General features: G+C 37.4%; 1 protein-coding gene across 1 annotated transcript in view; it reads left to right on the forward strand.

The window, feature by feature from the left end:
• Positions 1-946: 946 nt before the first annotated feature.
• Positions 947-17,518, forward strand: part of LOC110028610 (serine/threonine-protein kinase ppk18) — a 38,628-nt gene continuing 22,056 nt past the window's right edge. Inside the window, exons 1-7 of the mRNA XM_020730527.1 lie at positions 947-1,635; positions 1,943-2,013; positions 2,555-2,989; positions 3,020-3,266; positions 3,384-3,616; positions 3,783-3,849; positions 3,957-4,019. Coding sequence (XP_020586186.1) covers positions 1,182-1,635; positions 1,943-2,013; positions 2,555-2,989; positions 3,020-3,266; positions 3,384-3,616; positions 3,783-3,849; positions 3,957-4,019 — 1,570 coding nt within the window. The 5' untranslated portion in view covers positions 947-1,181. The remainder of the gene's footprint in view (positions 1,636-1,942; positions 2,014-2,554; positions 2,990-3,019; positions 3,267-3,383; positions 3,617-3,782; positions 3,850-3,956; positions 4,020-17,518) is intronic.

Raw genomic sequence — 17,518 nt, forward strand, 5'->3', positions numbered from 1 at the left:
TTTAAACCCTTAGTCAACATAAATCATATCACTTCCTAGGATCAACTGCCTATGTTCGTCCTCATCATAGACTTCAACTTTAAACTCTTCTCATATATTTCTTAATGCAATGAAGCCTCCAATGTATATAAAACACCATTGTTACTTCTAGAGAGATGAAATAATGTAATCCAACATATTATATTTACAACCACAAGTTTTTGTTTCTTTATTGTGTAGCTCTTAGTTTTATTATAACTAGATATAACTATGTACCTTTAACTTCCCTTTCCTACTATTATGGAGATTAAAGGATGCTCAACAAAATTTTATTCACCATAATTTAGGAGTTTGAAGTGCTATAAATATTACATGCCTAAATGCAAGTTCGACCAAGGCTTCAAGAAAAACTTTTATAATAAATATAAGCAAATCCCTATATGATAGCCTCGTCATAAGTCCTTGAGTGTATGTGAATTGTTGCCTTAACACGTGTTTCAAACACTTTTGTGATCGAGTAATAGAGGTCATCAACTAATTAGTAGAATTCATGTGAATTGAAAAATAGAATTTTTAATCTTCTAATTAAATACTCGTAAGTCCAGCTTTGGAACAACAAAGTGCTCCCAAGATTGAGAGAAATTTTGCATCAAGATTATGTAGGTACAACTGGTAGTATTTAGGCGTTATTGATAGTATTATGATGTTATTTTACTATCATTCACACATAATACTATCAAAAATACCTAAAATACTATCATTCACACATAATACGAACTCAGCTCATCCGATTGTAATAATTTCTCCAAGATTGGAGCCAGTTATCTTCACTCTTCAGGCTGGGCAAACAACTTCTAGGTTGAGGCAATCGCTTTTTGCCTATGCGAGTGTCTGATTCTAGTGCCCCTCACAGAAAAGCAGCGCGGGACAATTGCACGTGCCGACAGTCGAAATTCACACGAGCCAAATTTCGCGATTTCCCGCCTTTCCCAGGCTGCAGTGTGGAGCTTTCGAACACTGGCCTCAGCGAGCATATTCATGGCCCCGCTCTCTCTCTCTCTCTCTCGCTCTATGTTACTCTTGATCCTCTAATCCTCTCCCATCACCCTCGCAGTGGATGGAAACTCTAAACCCTAGCTCGACGATCCATTCCTTAACGCCAGATCCGAAACCCTAGTTCACCATCAATACCATATTCACCCATGGCGGACACTGGAACGACATCCGGCATCGTCCCTCTCAATTATACGGAAATCGAAACGGCCTGGCACCTATTCACCATCCTGATCCAGCAGGGCAGCCCCGCCCGGCTAACTGAGCTCGCCTTGAGATCAGCCCTAGGGCCAGTTCTCGTGGAGATCTCTAGCCGGCTTTTGGGATCTCCGTTGAAGTTTACTTTCGGCGGCTTCATTAGCTCATCCGATTTGGCAATCACGGCTTTTGGGGAGTTTGTGAGAAGAGCCGCTACATGGTATGTTCCGAGAGACGCGTTTTGGGTTTCGGATCTGACGAGGGGCAGCTTGAAGGTTTCATTTACATACGTTAGGAAGAGAAAAGCTCCGAGTTTGGGCAACGCTGCTGTATTATTCTCAAGCTCGAAAAGAAGGACTCTGCTGACTGATGGGAGAGGTCTGTGCGTGCATACGGAACGGTCAGGTCGAGTTAGATTTTATAATAAACTACTAAGCTTTGTTTAATTTGATTTACTGAATCTTGATAATTAGCAAAATTCTATTGGTTTTGTCTTTCTTTTTAAATTTATGTCAGCTTCTAATTCAGTCATCAGATATTTTTAATATGAAAGAAAATACAATGCTTTTATACATATCATTGAAATTCAGATCCATATAGTTTCGATTAAAATTGCAGTTTATCTGACTGTATTTGTTTGAGCTAGATGACAGACAATTCTAGGCCTATGCAGCCCTCAACGATTTTTTTCTTTTTTCTCTTATCACTGCAGGTGAGGTAAAACCTATGAAGGTTGAAGGGCTGCCAAAGCTTTTGTCACATTTTAATGAAATTCCAGGGAAGGTAATATCCCAATCTTCCTCTTTTTGTTGTCAAATTAAGAAAGTGATCTGTCCTACATGAATAATGGCCGAACTGACTTATGGATACACTTCGTGTATAATTTTCTTATATCAGTGATTGATAAATCATATAACTTGTTAAGTTTCCATCGTAAATACTTCATTGTCGGGCATCAAATATTATTGTTGCATTCAAGTACGGTTGTTCATTATTCCTGCCATAAAACATATTTTACAGCTCTTGCCGGGCAAAGCAAATAGTTCTTTGGCTGTGCTGTATAACATGTATTTCTAAGAAATTTATGAAATATCCAAATTTTCTTTATGTACTTGGCCTGAAGATTATTCACACTATGCTTTATAGTTTGCATTTTTTTCATAAAACCCAATGATGTTTAATAATTGAATATTTATTTCTTCACAAAAAGTGTTATACTTATAATTCCTGATAACTTCCATTGCGCTATTGAAGCATATATTCTAGATGGACAGTGCTCAATGCTTATTGCTTTACGCTAATAATTTTTTACATGGTCATGCAGGAAAATTTTGATTTTGCTAATCCTTCGGGCAACTACCAGGATTCAGTTGGCATGAATTCGTTTGATTGTAGTGCCGCTGGATTAGACCAAACATGCAATTCACCCATGTCCCTCGACAGTTTAAGTTGTTTTGAATTGAGAAATTTTAGCTACACCAAAGAAGAAGGCGCCAGGGCAAGTGACCCTTATATTACAAATTCTGTGGCTCCTCAGAAGAAAGTTATTGACTTTCTAGATGATAATATTTCTCTTGATGTTGAACTTGATGCTAATATCATCAAAGAGCATCCTTTTAGAAGGTTTACTGCGTTGGAGCCTGATTTTAGGCCTTTGTCGAATCAGTCTTCACCAGCCAATCAAACTCTCAGAAAAGACTGTAAAACTGTTTCTTTTGAGTTTGGGTTCATTGCTGGCATTCCTGCAGAGCTCAATGCCGTAGAGCTTGATTTTGAGAGATAGAGATTGCCGGTGGACCAAGTGCTGGATCAGAATCCTCAAACTCAAAGCGTTTCCTCTCCTTTGGCATGCAATAACCAAATTGTTGTTGAAGCTATCAATGAGATAAAGTTGCATCCCATGGATGAGAAAATAATTAATTGTCAGTTAGAGATAAATGAAACACCGGCTTCTAAATCAGCATATTTTCAAGGGAAGGAAATGTCAATGTTGACCTTTGAACTTGGTGATTGTGACGGAAATTCTGCAGTAATAGGTATTAACTACTATCTGGTAATTTATGTCTTAATTTTATACTTCTTACCATTTTTGATAATTCTCCAAACATAATTTATTTCACTACCTACCTTGATGGTTGAATCTGCTGATGCAGCCGAAGACAAACGGAGAACTTTTAACGAACCTAGCATAAAAGATCAAGTTGCTTCAGTTGGCAAGCAAAATTTAATCGGGCCGAACATTGCAAGCAATTGCATGTCTTCTACAAATCAGAAAAATAGTACTTTTGAGGTTGGTTTAATTGTCAAGCAGAAGCTAAAAAATGTTTGCAGTGCTAATATGCCTTCTAAAGAAAATAGGGTGTATGCTTTTACTAAGGTTACTAAGGTAAACCTTTTTTCAAGTACTAGTTTGCTTGCATAGTTACAGTAGTAAACTTTTAATTTATGTTTGAATTTTGCATCTTTTTGGCTTTTGAATAACGTTGGTGTTCTTGCAAGGATGAACATTTAGCGCATGCTTATGTTTTATAGTTTATGGCAATCTTCTGCAGAACTCTTCAGATCAGAAGTTGTCGCCAAATTTTGAATCATTTATCATACAGGAAGAAGAGGGTTCAGGTAAAACTTGAAAATAGGTATACCAAGGACATACATGCCGTTTAATGAAATAATTGATTGCAATATTTTTGTTTTTTTTCCTCCACATCTGAAAAACATACATTCAGGTGGCTATGGCACTGTGTACAAGGCTCAAAGAAAAGAGGATGGGAAAATATTTGCTGTTAAATGTATGTAGGCAGTAAACTCCGCATCTTCAATGAATTTTGACTTAGTTATAGATGTGTAGTCACATCCCATTACCTTTATTGGCATTTTTCAAGTTATAATTTTGTTGAAAATTTATTTACTTTATTACATTTGGTTCTTGTGCTGCCCTTGCCCTTGCTTTGGTCCTGTAGTTTTGTCACTTCATGCTCAATGCATTAACACTTCATGCAGCAGAACTTATAACCTAGAATAACCAAAGAAAACTAGAAAGTAAAAGTTTTGAGCTGATAACTCAATTATTTCTCAGCAAATGACATCCAACAATTTTCTGCCCTTGTTGGCATTGTTTTTTGTTTTGTTTTTACTTTTGTTTTTTGAAAATATGTTTAATTAATATAAACTTGTTATATTTTTATTTTTTATTTTAACAAATAAATCTTATTTTTAAATGTACTCAAAACATCTAAAAGATATTTGAGTGTTTTTAAAAACATATATAAAAATCAAATATGTTTTAATTCAAATCAAAATATACAACAACAACAACAATAACAACAAAATCTTTATCCCACTAAGTGGGGTCGGCTACATAAATCCTTTTTCTCTATTGCGCCCTATTTAGTGTCATATTTTTCATGTAATTCTAATAAATTAAGATAATATCAAAATGAAAAATAAAAGTGATCCCAAATCAAAATATAAGCAAATAGAAATAAAAATGAAAAATAGAAATGATCCCAAATGGGGTCTTTATCTATGAAAAACTGTCGAAAGTTACGTGGACTGAATAACATTGTTGCATGTAGGTAGACTTCATTCCCTTTAAGTTAGAACCTTTATACTTCCAAACAAGTTTGGCATTAAGGAATTGAAATGCAAGATCTGACTTTGGTTCTTGGTTACAAATAGTCTTGGACTTTACATTATTTGATGAAATGAACTTGAATAATATTTCTTATCCATACATTTTTAAATATAAATTGATGCTCCGAATTACTTATCGTGCTTGCGTAAAAAGTTTTGGTAGATTAATCGATTGCACATGGTCAATTTTATTAGACAAGTTTTGCATTTCTTACTTGTTTTTTTGGGTTTTATTATTATGTTCTTGATGACCTGGTAGATTGTGAAAGATCGTACTTTTTGACCTCCTGGCATTTATTATGCTGCTGACTAAGATGGAACAATTTTATTGGAGATTTTGTTGATGAGTGAAAACCTTACTAACTATTAACTTGGAAGCCCAAGACACTTTATGCTTGAAAAATTGAGGCTGCGATCACTACTGTATGTATTTGACAGTGAAGTTCTTGCACAAAGAATTTAGTAACACAAAAATTTACTTATGTCCTCATAGACCTCTTCCTAGACGTTGATTTTCTTAAGGACTTGTTTCTTGGAAACTTGTACTGCATATGCTGTTTGTTAGCTGCATTATTTTAGTTAATTGCACAGAGCTGCATTGAATTGAATGAGGATAAAACCAATACTAAATTGTCGGGATAAGAATAACAACAATGAAGTTTGATAATGATGTTTGTCACTTTTATATGTGAACTAGAGGCTATCTGATATCCATCTCATGTAGAGTTAAAGTTCACATGTGTTTTTTCTCCTGATACACCACGTATTGAATTTATTTTGGAATATGGTATTCTATCTGCTGATTTAGGAGGCGCTCGCAGCTCCTGCAGACTTCCGCTGCTTTCTTTCCCTGCAGGCGTTTGTGACTCCTGCAAGCTTCCGCTGCTTTCCTCCAGAGCAGTCGCACTTTCTCGCTCAGCCCTAGTAGGGAATCCCTAGATTTTCTCTCTAGTGGAAATCATAATCGGGTCCATGCAGTTTGGGAGCGTGCTCTGACGGCAATCCTCGCTCCCACGACCGCCACTCCATCTCTTCTGTGCAAATGCTGTGTCGCTGACGGACAATTTTTCTATCCAGGGGAATTCCTGTTGTCGCCGGCGATAAACAATTTGTGCCGAGTCTTGCCGAGGACTGACAATTTTTATCTCTAGTGGAAATCTTAAACGCCTACCGACATCTCCTGATCCTAGAAATTACTTTTGAAACTGAACGTGGGTTGTTATGTCGTACAAAATTTAAAATCTCTTTTTGCATCACTAATCACAAGTTGTATTACAATGACCTTTTCCATTGGTTCCCAATGGTCTTTTTTAAGATCCGTGCTAAAGAAAAAAAAATGATGTATCTCATGTGAAAAAAACTTGCAAAAGAAATTATTGATCCTAAATATTCGACATGAAAGATTGAAGATCACATAATCATATAATGACTTGTTAACTTCATGATCATAAAAATTGGAGAAAACTTTCTCATGTGCAAAATAATAAAAGAAATCTATGTAATTGTTGGCAACGACTTGGAATTTTTTGACATTGAAACTAGATTACGCTACCTATGACAGGATGAGTTGAATATTACTCAATACTTCAATGCTCTTTCTAGATGTTGGTTTTAACTGATATGTATGAAACATCACATAGAAGTGCTCCCAAGACTACCCATTTTTACAAAATCATTGTTGAACGAAAGAAAACCTTTAATTTTCTTTTATGACTAAACAAAAAAAATAGATCAAGTTAGAGGAAAATTCATGGGGACAAAATCTATTTTCTCAATTTGTGAAGTCATTGCTGAAGTTCAAAGGGAAGAGAGCAGAAAAAAAAGTCATGATAACCAGGAATTACATTACGTCCAATGTTGACAATTCAACTCTATACACTCACAAATCTTTTCAGGATAACAAACCAAAGAGAAACAACTCATGGTGTGAACATTGCAAGAAACTTAGTCATTTGAAGGAAACTTTATGGAAATTTTTTAGATTTGAGGCTCAACAAAGTCAAATGTGATGGAAAAAGTTAGGAAAACACAATATCAAATGAAGACAAGCCTCACGATCATAGACCATTCAATAAGAAACAACTTGAAGCTCTCCAAAGGCTTCTGGGGTAATATTTCGAGCCTTCTAAGACACCATGATAATCTTTCATTTGCTCTTGTTGCTCTCAACATAAAGAATTAGCCTTGGATAGTGGACTCTGGACATCTGGTAACATGGCAATGATATCACTGTTTTTCAATTCTTCTATTGTTGCAAGCACCATGTTGCACTTAGAATCTCAGATGAGTCAAATATTGTACCTAACTTTGTTTCTCATGGAGTTAATTTATGTTATGATATTTTTAATTTGTGCATCCTAACCTCTATTATATTGAAAAAAATGTATCCCTATTTGTTTATCAATAAAAAAAATTATTTTCTACCAATGTGAAACTTGCTTACTTGCGAAATACACTTAACAAATGTATCAAAGCCTGAAATACAAACCAACACATTCTTTCGTCATCGTTCATAGTGATCTCTGGGGGTCCTCAAAAATAGAAAATACAAATGAAACTAGGTTGTTTATCACATGCATTGGTGATCATATCAAAACCACTTGGACATTTTTTATGAAAAAGAAATCTGAAACTGCAGGCATATTTGAAAACTTTCACAACATGATTCGCACTCAATTTCAAATTAAAATTTAAACTATCAAAACCAATAATGCAAAAGCCAAATACAACTCCACTCTTGACCATTATCTATTAAAAAAATGACATCATTTATATTAGCTCTCATGTTGGTGCACGTCAGCCAAATAGTTTGGCTGAGAGAAAGAACAAACATCTTCTTGAAGTTTTCATTTAATTCTATTCACTAATAATGTAACTAAACACTTCTAGGAGATGCAAATTTCACATCCTCCTATTTCATAAACAAAATGCTAGACAGAGTGCTAAAATTTAACAAACTTTTCAATATTCTCATAAGATCCTACTCCATTATTCAATCATTCACTTATAACCTATCATCATAATTTTTTGGTTGCATCGTTTTTGTTTCATCAACATCAATCTTATCAAACTAAACTTGATCCTAGGTTAGTTAAATTTATCTTGGTGGGTTATTATTCAAGCAAAAAGTGACAAATGCTACTCTTCAGAAACATGAAAATTTTAAAACTTAATGGAAGTCACTTTTTTTGAAAATCAGCTATATTACCCTAAATGTAACATTTCAGAATAGAGTTGGAGAAAATATCAGATTTGGGGTAGCATTCATTAACCACAAATTCACCTCTCTTACTCATTATCATAAATCAACCTGAAAATGAACCTATTACTCCACTAAATCCTCCCATAGCTCTCACCAAAATCCAAGTAGTAAGAGTGTACATAAAAAAAAATAAAACTCTAGAGAGCATCTAAGGGATAATATGCAAAAACAAGAATGCAAATTACCAGAAATCCCGAACAACGCCTACTCCCGATCGCGAACGGCGCCTACTCCCGTTCATGAATCGACGCGATCCTTCCCGCCTTCGCTTCTCCTATATTCGCGAAACCGCTTAAGAAGGCTTGGATTGCTCGCTCGCAAATCACTTGCTCTCCCGTTTCCGTCTCTCCAGATTCACGAAATCCACGAGACTTACGGGAACAGAAACAGAAAGGAGATTTCTTCTTTGATTCTTCTTGAGACTTACGGGAAGCAGAAGAAGGAAGAAGAAAATAGTGAAGAAGAAGGTATTCTTCTTGGTGACTTGTGGCAGAAGAGAAACATGTTTTCTCTTGTATATTTTTCTTTTTCTTCAGTGTTCTTGCTCTTCGGTAAATTTTGGTGTAAAGAGAAAGAGCAAGTGAGAGATCCTTCATTGCCTTTGTGATCAAACTGATGTAAATTTCCTCAATTAGTAAAATCCTCTGCAACTCCATAGATGTAGGCAATTTGCCGAACCACGTAAATCTGTGTGTTCTTTTGGTGAATTTTCTCGTGCTATTTTATTCGCTTCGTCGTCAATCGTTTTAAATTTCATATACACCACAACAACTAGTATCAGAGTCAATGACTACAGACGAAGTGAAAATTTCAGGGATCGAGAAGCTCGATGACACAGATTTTGGTTATTGGAGGATGCAGATTGAAGACTACCTCTATGGGAAGAAACTTCTTCCGTTATTAGGGAAAATACCTGAAAGAATGGATGAGACTGAATGAAATCTGTTGGATCGACAGGTTCTGAGGGTTATTCGAAGGGTTATTCGATTGACCCTATCGAGGTCCGTTGCACACAACGTCGTCAAGGAGAGGACGACTGCAGATCTTATGACAACCCTGTCAGGTATGTGTGAAAAGCCATCCGCGAATAACAATGTATATCTGCTGAAGAAGTTATTCAATTTGAAGATAGCGGAAGGTACATCTGTTGTACAACACCTGAATGATTTCAATACCATTACAAATCAATTATCGTCTGTGGAAATTGAATTTGATGATGAGATACGTGCACTGATCTTGTTGGCTTCATTGCCAAATAGCTGAGAAGCTATGAGGATGGCTGTCAGTAATTATGCAAGTAAATCTAAACTGAAATTTGAAGATATTCGTGATTTGATTTTGGCTGAGGAGATGCGCAGAAAAGATTCTGGCGAGATCTCAGGTTCGAGTTCGACACTAAATGTTGATTACAGACGGAGATCACTTGACAAAACTCAAACAGGGGAAGATCAAAATCAAAGAACAGAAGCAGGAACAAGTCAAGGCCTGGTAAACAAGTAACTTGCTGGAATTGTGACAAAACTGACCACATAAGGAGGAACTGCATAAATCTTAAGAAGAAGGAGATTGACAGTGCAAATGTGGTAACTGAAGAATCACATGATGCACTGCTGCTGGCAGTTCATAGTTCTGTTGATGACTAGATATTGGTTTCAGGAGCTTTGTTCCATACAACTTTCCATCGGGAATTGATGCGGAATTATGTTGCAGGTGACTTTGGAAAAGTATATCTGGCAGATGGAGAAGCTCTGAATGTGGTAGGAATGAGAGATATTGACATTGCATTTCCAAATAAAAAACAAGTGGACACTACAAAAGGTCAGACACATTCTTGAACTGAAGAAGAACCTCATTTCTGTTGGGCAGCTTGATGAATGTGAACATTCAGTAGTTTTCTCAGATAGTACCTGGAAGGTGACTAAAGGAGCATTGATATTGACTCGGGGCAAGAAAATAGGTACATTGTATATGACTACTGGTTTAATTAACAGTGTTGATCTTACTGTTGCAGAGAACACAGCAGAGTTGTGACATTGCAGACTTGACCACATGAGTCAAAGAGGTATGAAGGAACTTCAGTCCAGAGGCAAGCTACCAGAACTGAAGTCAGTTGATTTCAGTATGTGCGAGAGTTGCATTATGGGGAAGCAGATGAATGTCAGTTTCTTGAAAGGTGGCAGAACGCCAAAGGCAGGAAAGTTGGATCTTGTACACACAGATGTGTGGAGATCTTCTCCAGTGACATCTCTTGGAGGCTCTCGTTACTACACCACATTCATTGACGATTACAGCAGAAAGGTATAAGTTTATTTCTTGAAGTATAAATCTGATGTATTCAGTGTGTTCAAGACTTGGAAGACTATGGTTGAGACAGAGACATGCTTAAAGCTGAAATGTCTGAGGTCTGATAATGGTGGTGGAGGTGAGTACATTGATGGTGGGTTCAAGGAGTACTGTGCAGCTCAGAGAATCAGAATGGAGAAGACCACTCCAGGAACACCACAACAAAATGGTGTTATAGAGCGCATGAACATGACCATTAATGAACGGGCTAGAAGCATGAGATTGCACGCCGAACTACCACCTACTTTCTGGGCAGAAGCGGTTAGTACTGCAGTTTATTTGATCAATAGGGGGCCATCTGTTTCATTAAACTGTGAATTACCTGAAGAAGTCTGGAGTGGGAAAGATGTAAAATTTTCTCACCTTAAGACTTTTGGTTGTCGTTCTTATACTCTCATTAATCCTGATGCTCGTAATAAGTTTGAGGTTAAGTCAAGGAAATGTTATTTCATTGGTTATGGAGATGAGGCATTTGTATATTGTTTTTGGGATGATTAGAGTAGGAAGATCATAAGGAGCAGGAACGTGGTTTTCAATGAGAATGTTATGTACAAGGACAAGTCCAGTACAGTTTCTGAAACAACACTGAAAGAATCTGAGTTGGTAGAGTTTGATGATTTACCAGAGGTCACAGTGCAGGACAGAGATGCAGGTGAAGAGGAGAGTGAATCCAGGGCATCCACTCCTATTGTTCCACAGTCAGTTTCAGAGCAGTCTACCCCTATAGTTGCAGTTCGTAGGTCAGAAAGAGTCAGACGTTCTCCACAACGTTATTCTCCGATATTAAACTACATTCTGCTGACAGATGGTGGAAAATCTCAGAGTTATGAAGAAATCTTGCAAGATGAAAATTCGAGCAAGTGAGAGCTAGCCATGAAGGAGGAGATGAATTCTCTGCTTGAAAATCAGACTTGGGAGTTAGCAGATCTTCCAACTGGGAAGAAGACATTACACTACAAGTGGGTGTACCGAGTGAAAATTGAGCATGATGACAGTAATATGTACAAAACTAGACTTGTTGTAAAGAGTTTTCAGCAGAAGCACGATATTGATTATTCCGAGATTTTCTCTCCTGTGGTGAAGCTTACAACCATTAGAATGGTACTGTCTATAGTAGCTACTGAAGATCTCTTCTTTGAGCAGTTAGATGTGAAGACAGCTTTTCTTCATGGGGATCTTGAAGAAGACATCTACATGCACCAACCTGAAGGGTTCATGGTACAAGGAAAGCAAGAGTCAGTTTGCAGATTGAAGAAGAGCTTGTATGGCCTGAAGCAAGCTCCTAGACAGTGGTACACGAAATTTGATAATTTTATCCACAGTGCAGGGTACAGCAGATGTCAGACAGATCACTGTTGCTATGTCAAGTATTTTGACAATTCTTATATCATCCTAATGTTGTATGTGGATGATATGCTTATTGCAGGTGCTAGTATTGATGAGATCAATAATCTGAAGAAACAGATGTCAAAACACTTTGCAATGAAGGATTTGAGAGCGACAAAACAAATCCTTGGTATGAGAATTGTCAGAGATAGAGTCAGAGGCATGTTGAGACTCTCTCAGGCTGAGTATGTAAAAAATGTACTTAGCAGGTTTTGTATGGATAAGGCCAAATCAGTTGGCACACTCTTGGGAAGTCACTTGAAACTCAACAACAATCAGTCACCCAAGTCAGAGGAGGAACAAGATTACATGAGTAAGGTTCCTTATGCTTCAGCTATTGGTTCACTTATGTATGTTATGGTTTGCACCAGACCTGATATTGCCTATGCAGTGGGAGTCGTTAGCAGATACATGAGTAATCCTGAAAAGGAACATTGAGAAGCTGTGAAGTGGATCTTGAGGTACCTAAGAGGCTCTGCAGAAACTTGCCTGTGTTTCTAAGGAAAGAGTTCAGAGGTACGGGGCTATGTTGATGCTGATCTAACTGGAGACATTGATACTGGAAGAAGTACTACAGACTATATTTATACTATTGATGATACTGCAGTATCATGGGGCTCTAATCTGCAGAAGACAATTTTGTTGTCTACTACAGAAGCTGAGTACATAGCAGTGTTAGAGACTGCAAAGGAGATGATATGGCTACAAAGTTTCTTGAAAGAATTGGGCAAGAATGATCAAAAGGGCATTCTCTATAGTTACAGTCAGAACGCTATATTCCTTGTCAAGAATCCAACATTTCAATCCAAGACAAAGCACATTCAGATCAGGTATCACTTCATACGATCATTGCTGGATGACAAACAATTGATGCTTAAAAAAATTTGTGGAAGCCAGAACCCTGCTGATATGTTGACAAAGGCTGTTACTTTGGAGAAACTGAAGTTGTGCGCAGCTTCAGTTGGTCTTCTAGCTTGAAGACAGGGGCCTTGAGTTGCAGAGGTGGAGGATTAAAGATAGAGGATTCGCAGTGGAGGATTCAGTTTGAGGAAAGAGACATTGTAGCATGTGTATCAGTTTCCAAATGGGAGATTGTTAGTGTTGGAGCCCGCTACAGAAGTCCCGAACAACGCCTACTCCCGATCGCGAACGGCGCCTACTCCCGTTCACTAATCGACGCGATCCTTCCCGCCTCCGCTTCTCCTATATTCGCGAAACCGCTTAAGAAGGCTTGGATTGCTCGCTCGCAAATCACTCGCTCTCCCGTCTCCGTCTCTCCAGATTCACGAAATCCACGAAATCCGCTGAAGAATACTTCATTCCTTAGTTCGCGAAACAGAAACAGAAAGGAGATTTCTTCTTTGATTCTTCTTGAGACTTACGGGAAGCAGAAGAAGGAAGAAGAAGATAGTGAAGAAGAAGGTGTTCTTCTTGGTGACTTGTGGCAGAAGAGAAACAGATTTTCTCTTATATATTTTTCTTCTTCTTCGGTGTTCTTGCTCTTGAGTGAATCTTGATGTAAAGAGAAAGAGCAAGTGAGAGATCCTTCATTGTCGTTGTGATCAAACTGGTGTAAATTTTCTCAATTAATAAAATCCTCTGCAACTCCGTGGATGTAGGCAATTTGCCGAATCACGAAAGTCTGTGTGTTCTTTTGGTGTGAATTTTCTCGTGCTATTTTATTCACTTCGTCGTCGATCGTTTTAAATTTCATATACACCACAACACCTATTACTCCACTAAATCCTCCCATAACTCTCACCAAAATCCAAGTAGTACGGGTGTACATAAAAAAAATAAAACTCTAGAGAGCATCCAAGGGATAATATGCAAAAACAGGAATCCAAATTACTAGAACCAACTTCACTCACCCAAGTATTCACTCAAAGGTTGGGTTAGCATACCACGAACACCAAGAGGAAGATGGAGCACAAGAATACATTGAACACTAGATAGAAGAATTTGTGTTTTATGAAAAATTATCTTATGAAGTTTTTTGTTCATAACTTGGATAATGTACATATTTCAAATTCAATCCAAGAGGACTTATCTATTCCTGTTTGGCAAATAATTGTGAAAGAAGAGATTCTTATCGTTAAAAAGAATGATACTTGGGTCATAACAATTCTGCCATTTGGGGAAAGAACCGTTGGGTGTAAATGAGTCTTCATTGTTAAATATATTGAAGATGAGAGCATAGAAAGGTTCAAGACTGGACTTGTAGCATAATGATTCACATAGTTCTATGGGATCGACTACATGATACACTTGCACTAGTGGTGAAACCCAACACAGTAAGAATATTACTGCCATTGACTGTCAATCAACACTGATCTTTACATCAGCTACACATTGAAAATGCATTTCTCAATGAGAATATTGAGGAAGAAGTGTATATGGAGATACTCTTAGGATTAAAAAAACAACACAAATAATCAACAACTGTGCAAACTAAGAAAATTATTATATGTTTGAAACATCCTTCTAGTGTATGGTTTGAAAGGTTTATCAAGACAATTCTTACCGATGGTACTATCAGTGTTAAACTGGTCATACTTTGTGAAATCAAATCAAGAAGATATGATAACTATTCTTATTGTATATGTAGATGACATTCCTTTACAGACAATGACGTAAGGGAGCTTAAAACAATCAAAAGAGTAATGAATTCTAAGTTTGAGATTCAAAATTTTGGAATTTAAAGATATTTTATAGGAATGAAACTAGCCAGATCCAAAGAAGATATTGTCATATCCTAGAGAAAATATATTCTTGCTTATTAAAGAAGACATAAATGTTGGGATGCAAACCAACATATATGGATATACTCCTGTGGATCCCAATCGACAAGCAACAAAATAAGAGGATAACGCCTTACTTGAAAAAGGAAGGTATCAAAAACTTGAGGGAAAATTTATTTAAATATCAACTAAAAGACCTTATATTGCTTTTTCCGTAGATGTAGTGAGCAAATATATGAATAATCCAAATGAAGATCATTTAGAAGTGATCTTTCGAATCATGTGGTACCTAAAAATGATTAAAAATTTTAATTTGCATTTTTAAATCTATGGATGCCAGAGATGTGCTTCTTGTGGGTGGGCTGTGGTTTGTTGCCGACCACATTATCAACCTAGATATTTGGAGAGCTCCTTTTTCCCTGATCTCGCTTGATGTTTTCTCCGCCCTGGTTTAGATCAGAATGTCACAACTTCCTCTTCTTTACTAGGACAACATGAATATTCTCTGTATAACAGCTACAATGGGTCCCCCATTGTGGCTTGATACTCAAACACACAATTGGGGCAGGAAAGTCGATCTATAAAAAAACTCAACTCGGGTACTTGGGTGGAAGGGATCAACCGGAAATTCTTCTATTATTTTGAATACAAAGGTATTTCTCACTTGTATTTCATTTGTGGGTGTGTTGTCCACATGGCACACAAATGCAAAGAAGGCTCTACTGCTCATGCCAAGAATGCTGCCACTGAAGGCAGCTCTCAGTGCCTCATCAAATCCCCAACACACGTTTATGGGTGTCAATTTGGGTTAACGGGTCAGATTTGAGTCTAACTTGAAAGTGACTCGACCCAAATAGAGTAAACCCGAATAATAAACACGTCGAAAATTTATACTCAAAATTTAGTGCTTATTCGGGTCATATTTGGGTTTTTAGGTTCAACTCGAACCCGATCTGAATAATAAATGGGTCGAATTCTCCGACTCAAAAAATATTCGGGTCAACCCTGACTCAAATTTTCAGAGTTGAGTTTGAGTCGTGTTGACGTGTCGTTAATGTTTGACATCCTTACACATGCCCCCCGTGCAATGCTTATGGTGCCACGGTGGAACAAAGAAATCAGAAGGCTATGAGAGCTGCTTCTGACCTCCACCAACCTAGCTGTAAGGTTCATGCTAACAAAAAAGAAGTGGAAAATGCCAATTCCTCCACCAGGATGTGAATATTGATTGCTATGCACACTATGCAAATGTCCAACCTTTTGTTTTCACATGGGCGCTTAGATATTAACAATGTGGAGGGGGCCACTGAAGATTCTTTGGGTCCTTGGACGTTGGTTACCAATAGGAAGAAAAACCACCTGCTAGAGGTACCTAGAAGGTTCAAAACAACCAGTTAAATAAACCTTTTTCATGTGAAATTTATGATTTTTCTCTTCAAGGGGCCACATCTCCCTCTGAAAATGTTTCTTTCCCATCCCTGTCTCCTGCAAAGAAAGGAAATATGGGTGGTGGATTCTTCTCTCAAACCCTCTGATGGAGACAACTGGGAAAATCACTGTTCCCACTCCACTCCCTCTCAAAATTTCCCTATTGAAAGATTGAGGAATATGTCGAAAAGGGAAACAAAAAGGCTGCAGAAAAGCAAACACCACTGTAATTTTGGAGAGAATTTCTTATGGCTATTTTGATAAAGAAATTCAAAAACTTGGCCTGATTGAGCGTATACCTGAACTTTCAGTCGGCGGTGTCGTATCCCCTCTTCGGAGATGATAAAAAACACCATGTTTTGGAACTTTCATGGAGTCCGTAAGCAAACAAATGACAATTATTTAAAACATTTTGTGGCCTACAACGATGTCCATATTGTGGGGTTGCTTGAAACTAAGAATGAAAGTCTCAATCGTATTGATGTTGACAAACTTATTGGTACTAGTTGGGAGTTTCTTCACCAACGTGCTCGTCAGAAAGCCAAAGAGATTCTCCTATTGCGGCGAAAAGATTCTCTTATTTTTGACATCTTCCAAAATGATTAATGCCTGGCTTGTTGCTGTGGTTTATGCTAATATAGATTTTCCACTATTTTTTATTGGGGGTGGAAGAGGGGGGGTTATTTTATATGTATCGACTCCCAGGAGGATAAAAAGGGTGGCAGACACTTTCATTCATCGCTCAAATAATATGTTAATTTACGATCTACAATGATCTTCATGAACTTGACTTTGTGGCTCCTGGATTTACATGGAGTAATAATGGGGTTAGAAGCAGAATTTGTGTTCATCATGATCGAATTTTGATCAATTTGGCGGCTTCAAATCTTTGACGTCATGCTTGGGTTCACCACCTTGATAGGGTGGCCTCAAATCATAGCCCCTTGTACTCAATTGTGGGGACCAACTCCTTCGTAATCAATCCAACTGAATAAAATCTGAAGATATTTGGTTAGCTTATCCCATGGCCTATAAGATTGTGTGGAAGAAGTGGATTAAATCTGACTTTGACCCTATTGTTGATATCCTTGAAAGGAAAAGCTTCAACATCCTTTAAGCTATTTTCTTTTGGAGCAAAAATAAACTCAAAGTGCTTAACACTTCCAAGGCGCTGCTCGAAAAGGAAATCAGTGATCTCCAAATGAAAAATTGTACTCTAGAGGCCTCAATCCTGAACTCAAATGTGTCTTAAAAATCAAAATTCCGGAACTTAATACTATTCTTGCCATAATTAATGTGTGGTGGAAATAACAAGCTAAAGTCAGGTGGTTAAAAGAAGGAGAAAACAACTCTCGTTTCTTTCACTCCCTCACATTCGCTCGTTCCCGTACCAATCACATCAAGTCTATTATTATGGAAGATGGTTCTTGGTCAAACAAGGTGGAGGACATCAGGTGCAGTTTTTTAAACTTCTTCCATAATAAATGGAAGGCTA

Source organism: Phalaenopsis equestris, unplaced genomic scaffold, assembly GCF_001263595.1.
Source record: "Phalaenopsis equestris unplaced genomic scaffold, ASM126359v1 Scaffold000517, whole genome shotgun sequence".
Classification (NCBI taxonomy): Eukaryota; Viridiplantae; Streptophyta; class Magnoliopsida; order Asparagales; family Orchidaceae; genus Phalaenopsis; species Phalaenopsis equestris.